At 42.7% G+C, this 8,864-nt stretch overlaps 1 protein-coding gene across 1 annotated transcript in view; it reads left to right on the top strand.

The window, feature by feature from the left end:
* The window catches only part of LOC111147567 (minichromosome maintenance 9 homologous recombination repair factor), an 88,189-nt gene extending 81,656 nt beyond the window's left edge, over positions 1–6,533 (top strand). The window contains exons 12-13 of the mRNA XM_022503669.1: positions 493–638; positions 4,757–6,533. Coding sequence (XP_022359377.1) covers positions 493–638; positions 4,757–6,236 — 1,626 coding nt within the window. The 3' untranslated portion in view covers positions 6,237–6,533. The remainder of the gene's footprint in view (positions 1–492; positions 639–4,756) is intronic.
* The last annotated feature ends 2,331 nt before the right edge of the window (positions 6,534–8,864 follow it).

Genomic DNA, 8,864 nt, shown 5'->3' with positions numbered 1-8,864 from the left:
ATGTGCTTCCTGGAGCAACGCTCGCTGCCAGGAATGGGGGCAGAGAACTACTGAAATTTGGAAAAGGCCCCCAGGTGATTGTGATACCCAAGAGGGGGTGGAGAAAGCGGATCTGGGAGCTGTGGTCTCTAATGGGTGTTTTCTGGTGACTCCCCTGCTATTTCCCATTTTCTCACCCCTTCAGGGAGGTGCACTGCTAGGAGGTGTGAATGCACTCCACACTGCCTTTCCTGAAAACCCTCTGAAGCAGTACCAGAGGCAGTGTGAGCTTATTCTGGAAAAGCTGGAGCTACACAACCTCTTGAGTGATGTGCTTCCTGGAGCAACGCTCGCTGCCAGGAATGGGGGCAGAGAACTACTGAAATTTGGAAAAGGCCCCCAGGTGATTGTGATACCCAAGAGGGGGTGGAGAAAGCGGATCTGGGAGCTGTGGTCTCTAATGGGTGTTTTCTGGTGACTCCCCTGCTATTTCCCATTTTCTCACCCCTTCAGGGAGGTGCACTGCTAGGAGGTGTGAATGCACTCCACACTGCCTTTCCTGAAAACCCTCTGAAGCAGTACCAGAGGCAGTGTGAGCTTATTCTGGAAAAGCTGGAGCTACACAACCTCTTGAGTGAAGAGCTAAGAAGACTTGAAAGGTGAGAAAAGAAGTCCAAGCAATACTTACAATGGAAGATCTTTGTTTGACATTTAGTGAAATGAAAGAAGTGGAAATTAAGTGGAAAGTCTATCTGTACTATCTGAAGGGGATTGGCTCAGTTACCTGTTTCTGTGTGATCAATGACGGGAAAGCTCAGGGGCTTAAAAAACAAACCAAAAACACCCCCACCACCATTTTAGTGCTCACTCTTCTGAGTCAGAAATTCAGGGGGGCTCGGTCAGAATGCTTCTCTCCCCTCCACATGGTGTTGGCTGGCAGCACACCTGTGTTTAGCTGGGAGCTCAGGTGGGACTGGAACATCCAGAAAGGCTTGCCTCACATGTGCAGTGCCTTAGCAGGGATGGCTGGCCGCTCTGTGCTAGAGGGTGGTAGCTTAAGGCACCAACAGAACAAAAATCGAAGCTGCCAAGCCTCTTATGAGCTGGGCCAGAAGTGGTACAACATCATTTCTGTTACATTTTGAAGGTCAGAGCAAGTCACAAGATCAGGCCCCATGCAGGGTAGGGGGAAATAGACACCACATCTTGATGGGAGTGACATAGACATACAAGAATGGGGGAACTGACGGCTGCCCTCTTTGGAGCCTTCCATAGCTACATTTCCTTGGCTTGTGGTTTGGTGAGCCTCATAGAGAACACTGAGTGGTTCTTTACTATATATAGCAAACTATATATTAATTTACTGAATTTTTACCACTGGTTCCCAATTACATGAGAAGCACCAAGGTTGGCTAGTCACAGTTTACACTCAAGACACACAGTTTCCATGGAATCAAGAAATCTTGTTAAGTGGGCTTCATTCTGTTTATTGCGACTGCTTCTTCTGTTTTTCTTTGGCTCACTAGAAGTAGAGCAGTGCTATTCAGAGAGGTGGCTAGGAATGCTGTTGAGAAAGAACTTGGACTCCAGGAAAGTGCTCTATCCCAGACCAGACCCAGACACAAAATATTTTAATAATTTGGCTTTATCATTTTTCCTTGCCAAGAGAAGACATGTACAAGGGAGTTTACATAAGAATCTGAGTGTTTATTAGTATTTGAATTTTATTCTTAATGTTTTTAGAGCTTTCTTCCAAGCATAATAAGTATTTGATCTTTATATAAACCTGGTGAAAGAAAAATCACAGAAGACTCAGACCCAGACTGCTCTTAGGCCAGCTGTAGCTAGCATGTGGGGCAAGGTAGGGACGTAGAAATAACTAGTACTGACTTTCACCTGGGAAGGGCCCTCCTGGTTCATTAGCAACAGCTCTGACCTTCCCTTCAGCATCATGATTTTCCTTCCCTACATGCTCAAAGTCATGACTTTTAAAATTTTACATATTTAACAGACTAAAAAAAAAAAAAAAATCCCCAGTGAGAATGATATATTATGTTAAAGAGGAAAATTGATCTCTCATCTCACAGGGTGACAAAAGTAATGTTTCAAAACTCTGCTTTCTAATGATTTGTTAAAATGTGGATATGTGGGAAGCAACATGTCACATGCATTACCTAAAGAATTTTTGCCCCCACTTTAGTGTTTGGTTGCTCCTGGCGTATATGAGCTTCTAAAAAGCTAGACTTGGAGTGTGTACCTATGGAACACAAGTGAGCAGCGACGGGGATATCCTTTTGGGTATCTTCGTGGTCAGTGCAAGTGGCTCAGTAACTGCCCTGAGGCGGCACTTGGCCTTGACCTCAAATCTGGGGGCTGGTGAATGGAGACGTGTGGAAGCAAAGCGGATGCTGAAGGAGAATGTGGGGACTGCAGTGGGACTGTTGACAGAATCAGTAGAACCCTGAGAATTCTTTTCCTGGCTTTTCTCCTTTCCCTCACTGCCTTCATCCATTAGCATTCTGTGTCAGACTCAGGCTCTAGCACAGCCTTCCTGGGGCAGTGTGGGGACTGGCTGTGTGTTGCTAATACCCAAGTGCCAGCCTGCAGTGATCTTGCCCTTTACATAAACTCAACCCCCTTTTCTTTTGGTCTTCTGGCTTTTGAATGATCCAGAGCATGGTATTGAGATGAAAGCTGTTCCTTTGGTTTTTTCATGGTTTGATGTAGGGGATCCTTTTCAGCCTGCCCTGGGCCCGGCTTGGCTTTTGGAGAGGCTGCTCATTTTGACTGACCAGAAACTGGTCATGCAGACCGCCAAAAGCTGTCATATGCTGGATTCAGGAAGGAAAGGATTATGAAGCTCAGAATCAGTGTTCTGTGATAGAAAAATCGCAGCTGGACTTAGCAAATTCAACATGACCCACCTGAAGGCAAAGATAAAGAAAAAAGAATACGTAATGATCTGGGGGGAAAAAAATAAAATAAAATAAAATAAAAGGATTCCACCTTAAAATATTCTTTTCTTCTGGTATATACATCTTTGAAATGCAGGGTCATGTTCAGGGCGTTGATCCTCAAAGCTATAAACCCAGGTGCCCAGCAAATGTAAGTGAACAGCCTCCAAGACACAGCTAAAGCCAATCTTACCATGTGAGAAAAGCCTAAGTAGTGGATGGGTTTATCCCCGCAGGAAAGAGTTCTCTGTCCCTTAAGGGGGTCATATATGAGTAATACAACTATTTGTATTTTTATTACACTTTTCTTCTGGAAAATGCTTGCAAGTGACAGCCGTCCTCAAATGATGGCCATTGTAACCACCTGAAAACAGAATGCAAAGAAGCTGTGTTTTAGGAAGGTAGAGTAAAACTGCCAGCATTTTATGTCAGGGAGAATTTAATTCCCAAAGTCAGAATTAGACTAAATTGGGACAGCTTAACTATTCTACCCGTTTAAAATTCCCTATCTTCTAGAACATTCTTATGGAGCTTTAACAATTACAAATATCCCTGACCTCAGTTTGATGTATATTAGATAGTAGTAATTTTGAAAGCTATTTCTTTTTTGTTTGGTTATGACTCCAATGAATATGGATTTTGCTGTGCTGATATGTCCAAATCTATAGTAAGTGAATATAACCCAGTATTTTTACAATAATTTTGAGGGTTTTTTTTCCTGATCATAGAGTACACGTTCTCTATAGTGTACTTTGGAAAGTAACAGTAATAAATTAGGAAAGCAAAAATCGCATACAATCTTATTTCCCAGAGAGGCCTACCATTAACATTTTAATGTATTTAAATATATTTAAATTTAAAATTCATTTAAATTTAATGTCTTTTCTTCTTCGCCTTTTCTATGATTACACATGATTTTTAGAATAATTTACTCATCCTCTCTTTGGTTTAATTCCTTTTCGAATGTAACACGTGGAAGCAGGGTCATGTTGCCCCTTACACTGACAAGCTATTTCTGAGTTGTTAGGAAGGGCTTTCTGAAGGACCTCCTTTGGAGAAACTACCGTGTCTGTTACAAATTGGCCCTCTCGCATTATTTCAGTTTCTAATATGCCCACAATTAAAAATGATTGTCACTGATCAGATCATTCCAGGAGGTCAGTAGGTTTCACCTCTCTGTCAGCTTGATAGAGAGTAGCTGCCCAGAGCTCATGTTGAAGTGTGGGCTGTGTTTTGCAGGAAAGAAGTCCCAGCTGCCTGGAGGCTGTGTGCCATGAATGTGATGCCCCTGGGGCAGCGTGAGCCACAGTGCAAGGGAAGTGTGGTCTCTGCTCCCTGGGAAGGTAACTTTCAGGTTTACCAACATTCAGTACTCAGGTAGAGACGTGTGAGGAGATCATAATTTCTGCTTTTCCACCTTGTTTCTCATTTGCAAACCGGCTATAAAACAACCACTTGCTCAGCACTCGGCTGCTGAACAGATAGCGACAAGCTTGTCTTGCGGTGGAACATTCAACAGGAGAGATTAGAATGAGCATTTTATACTGACCTTCAGACAGACTTGTAGGGAGAGCTTAAAAAGTGACAAACCTGCTACTCCATTTCCTTTATTTAACTTTTTAAAATGATTATCAGAACCACTTAAATTCTGTACTGATGAGAAAGGATAATTTCCTCCTGCTGCTCTAAGAGACTGTATTTGGCATGAACTTGGAATTATGTTGGACTCAAGCCCTTTACATGGCATGTCAGAGACTCAAGAAATGGAAAGGTTAGTGCAAATTCTCTTTTCAATACATGTTCCTTATTTATCTCTGCTACAGGTTACAGAATCAGAATGTGCACCGATCCCAGCCACAGGCAGTGGAGGCAGAGACTAACCCAGGATCATCAAAAAATGACCCAGGAGAAGCAGCAAAGTCTGGAATCTGGTCAGCACAGCAGGAAGTGAACTGGAGCATGCTGACCTCCTCTCCTGGACCCAGTCCCGAGGGAAGCCCACTTTCTGATCCCCTATCCCATGGGGGGCCTAGCAGACCAGCAAAGAGAAAACATTCTGCTGAGCACAAAAATAGCAAAGATGACAGTTTGGACTGGTTTGACTCCATAGCAACTCATCAGCTTGAACCTCAAAATACTGTGCCGGTATCTCCCAAAACAAATGGTGGGAAAATGGCTTTGCAGACCTTCAAGAACAAAGCTCAGGGTAAGGAGAAGGGTGAGCCAGGCCAAAGGTGCAAAATGGAAACTGGACAGCTTCCAGCACCAGGAGAGACAGAAGCTTCACGGAGGCCAGACCACGTAGACCACCTTGAAGGGAAAGAGGCAAAAAAGGCAGCAGTCGTTCCAGAGGCAGCAGGGTCTGCTGGCGAGCCGGACTCGGTACTGACTCATCATGTCTCCAGGAAGCTGCACCAGCTGCGCAAGGCCAGCGCCCAGGAGTTGTGCAGGAACCCTGCCACGGTGCCTGTACAGCCCGTAGGCCCTTCTCATCCTCGGTCCAGTTCTTTGTGTGGCCCCAAAGGAGCACTGGAAACTCCCAAAAGAAAGAGACAGAAATCCCTTGCTCAAATGGAAGAGCCTGAGCTTGGACGTGCTGAGAGTCCAGGTCCCCCACTGGCCAAACTGGCGAAATTTACTTTCAAACAGAAGTCAAAACTGACCCACTCCCCTGAAGACCACAGCCCTATGTCTCCTGGCACAACTAAAGGAGCAGTTCCAAGTCCTGGAGTTCTCCAGAGAGTGAGCAGAGAAGCAGTTGTGCCTGGAAAGAGTCCACAAAAGTTGGCCTCTACCTCAGGAAGCAGAAACTCAGATCAGCAACAGGATCAGGCACTGGATGTGTCACAGCAGGCACTGGAGGAAGACAGACCAAGAGAGAAAAGCAAACATGGCCCTGAAGGAAGAGTTACCCAGCCTGAATTTGAGCTTGGGAACCAGACTGGGCATTCTCCTCCTACTTGCCAAAGAGACAGAAAGGAAGAGGTCTCATGCAATATTAAAAGCAGCAAGGTTCACGCTGGCACATTAGCCAAACTGGCACACTTCTCCTTTACTTCCCCCTCTGAATCCAAGTCAGAATGCCCTCCTCCTCCTCCTGAAAGTGAGAACGAGGGGGCGAGAGGCACCAGCCCTCGTCCCGGGGCCTCAGCTACCGTGCTTGGCAAGAAAAGGAAAACTTTTCAGCTGGAGGGGTCCAGTGAGAGATTGTTTCTTTCCAAAAAATCTCTCTTTACTTTATCGGAACTAGATGACGAAGCACTGGATTTTGATTGGAATGAAGAAATGAGAAGAAAGCCATAATCATGAAAAGCTTTCTGGTCAAATTTCAGCCTCCTCAACTCCACACAGCACCTTCGGGGTATGGACATGTGTTTATATATGTACAGAACTATTGGCCCTATCGAGAGTACCATTCCAAATACCAGCTACCCCAACAGGTTTTATAATTTCAGGCTTATCTTCATGACTTGCAAAGTTGTATAATCAACGTTGGGCAGTGTGATACCAGCACTGGAATTAATTGACATCGTGCTTAACTTTGCAGATGGAATACTTGTATTCCCAAAGATGTTTCTGTTTGTTTTGATTTGGTTTTTTTGATGGTTTTGTTCTCTCTCTCTCTCTCTCTCTCTCGCTCTCTTTTTTTTTTTTTTTTCTTTAATTGGGACTTGGATCTTCCTAAAATTGTTTCTCACATTCAGTCAGGAACAAATGCCAGGAAGGTAGCCCTCAGGAAGCTAACAGGTTAGATGAACTCTTTTCTGTTTTTTTTTGTCTCCTAATTTATTCTTCACCCAAGATAGGCAAAGTGTGGTGAATATTTATTAGGATTTACCAAAACCATGTGATTTTTGTAATATTATTTCTGTGTCTTTTCTCATGTGTCAGATTAGATGGGACTAATGCTTTTCCTTCTTTGAGAGGCATCTTTACAATTCCATGGTATTCCTAAAGATCTGGCAGCTGGTCAAACTGTAGCTTTGTGAAGTACTTACCTTTTGAGTTTTCCCTGTTTTCTCGAGCTAACATTTTGTGCTTCAGATTCTTTGTTTCATTGAGGGGCCTACCCTCAGCACAACCTAAATCCTGTAGTTAGAAGGAGAATGTTCAGTAATCTCAATCACATGTCATGGCATCTGCCCAAGTGGTTAGTAGGGAAATGTGATTCCTACTAAGTTACGATTCATTTGTCCTTCAAAACCAAGCAAATGATGACTGGTAAAAATAGACCCCTCAAGCTTTGTCTTTCTTAAGTCCTTTTAAAATCACTTCTCCCTTTGGATTCTAGCAGGGGCTTTTAGGGTTTGATAGTTATAGACTTTCTCTTCTGAATTATGAATTTTTTAAATAATAATTAATGGAGGCTTTCATTGTCAGAGGCACATTTAGATGTGAAGAATACCCAAAACTGTATATACGTCGTATAAATATTGCTTCATTAAATTCATACCAAAAAAGTAAGGAACCCCAAATTTTCTTGAGTATTTACACGTTAATTGCAAAATTGACTAATTAAATTTTCTGAAAAATTTTAAATTGTGAGTACAAATTTAGTATGGTTGAATCATTTGAAATAACACCTAAAATAGCTGGTAAAAGACATCTATAAGCAGTGATTATAAAATGTATTATTGCACATTCACTTCAACCTATTCTAAAACATTAAGACCATGGTTTGGGTAATTTCTTATTTCCGTACTTAATAACTTCCTAGTGTAATATGATTTTTTTTTTTTTCCTAGTGTAATATGATTCTTAATGTGATCTATTCCCAGGGTCTCAGTACTTGTCTACATTTCAGTAGTCTGACCAGAAATGAGGGAAAAAGAGAGGATCTGGGTTACTGACCAGGTGAATCTTGGTCTACACACTGTCTGGCCTGAATGTGTAGTGGACTGGGGTGATTCAATCGTGAGTCACCATGCAGAGCTGTGTCTCGTGCATGTGTGTGTGTGTGTTGGGGGGGTAAACTATTAATTCCTCTTCTTATAAGTGTTTATCTTTGAAACTTGCTGTGGGTTGCAGCTATGATGCATTAAGCTTTGCATGGCTCATAGTGCCTAACCTGTTGGCTTGTCACTCGGGCATTTCGATCTGTTCTGTTTTCATTATTGAAAATGGCTGCATTCCCTATTGGGCATCTTGATTCTAGAGCTTTCATTTCTTGGTAATGAGGGATTTAGTTTGTGTAGTTAACTTATCTCTTCAGGACATTGAATAATTCATGTTTTAAAATATGGTGTTAAATTGTCTCTCTTCCTTAATTATTGTATATGATCACCTGTGCCACCTGCTACCTGGTTATTATTTGTGCTCACCTGATATCCTATTATTTATGCTAATAAACCCACCCTGTTTTTTATTTTAGTACCTTCTATCAGGATCCTTTGGCCAGCTTCCTAGTTCTGTGTATTTTTTCTTTGATGCTTACATGGTTGGAAATAACTATATATGTAAATACTGTAAACAGACAAAATTATTAGAAGGAATAAAATACTCAGTGTGGGGTGCCTGGGTGGCTCAGTCTGTTAAGCGGTTGCCCTTGGTTCGGATCTTGATCCCGGGGTCCTGGGACCGAGTTCCGCATTGGGTACCCTGCTCAGGGGGGCATCTGCTTCTCTCTCTCCCTCTGCCCCTCCCCCCACTTGTGCTCTCTCTCTCTCTCTCTCCCTCTCTCTCTCTCAAATAAATAAAACCTTTAAAAAAAATAAAATATGAACACTCCTTTACTTACTAAAAAATTTAAACTTGCATCACAGTCTACTTTTTTGTTATGACTGCCTTGCTGTGCTTGTGCCTTGCTGATGCTCGGAGTCTCACAACTTGATCACTAGGAAGTCCCATTATATCGATGCCAATGTCCTTTCAGAACTCTGACATTTCTAAAAGTATCCATAGTATCTGAAAACAACAGCATGCTCCAGACAC

This window comes from Enhydra lutris, unplaced genomic scaffold, assembly GCF_002288905.1.
Source record: "Enhydra lutris kenyoni isolate GAN:26980312 unplaced genomic scaffold, ASM228890v2 scaffoldscaffold17, whole genome shotgun sequence".
NCBI lineage: Eukaryota > Metazoa > Chordata > Mammalia > Carnivora > Mustelidae > Enhydra > Enhydra lutris.
This window is presented reverse-complemented; position numbering and strand designations above follow the sequence as displayed.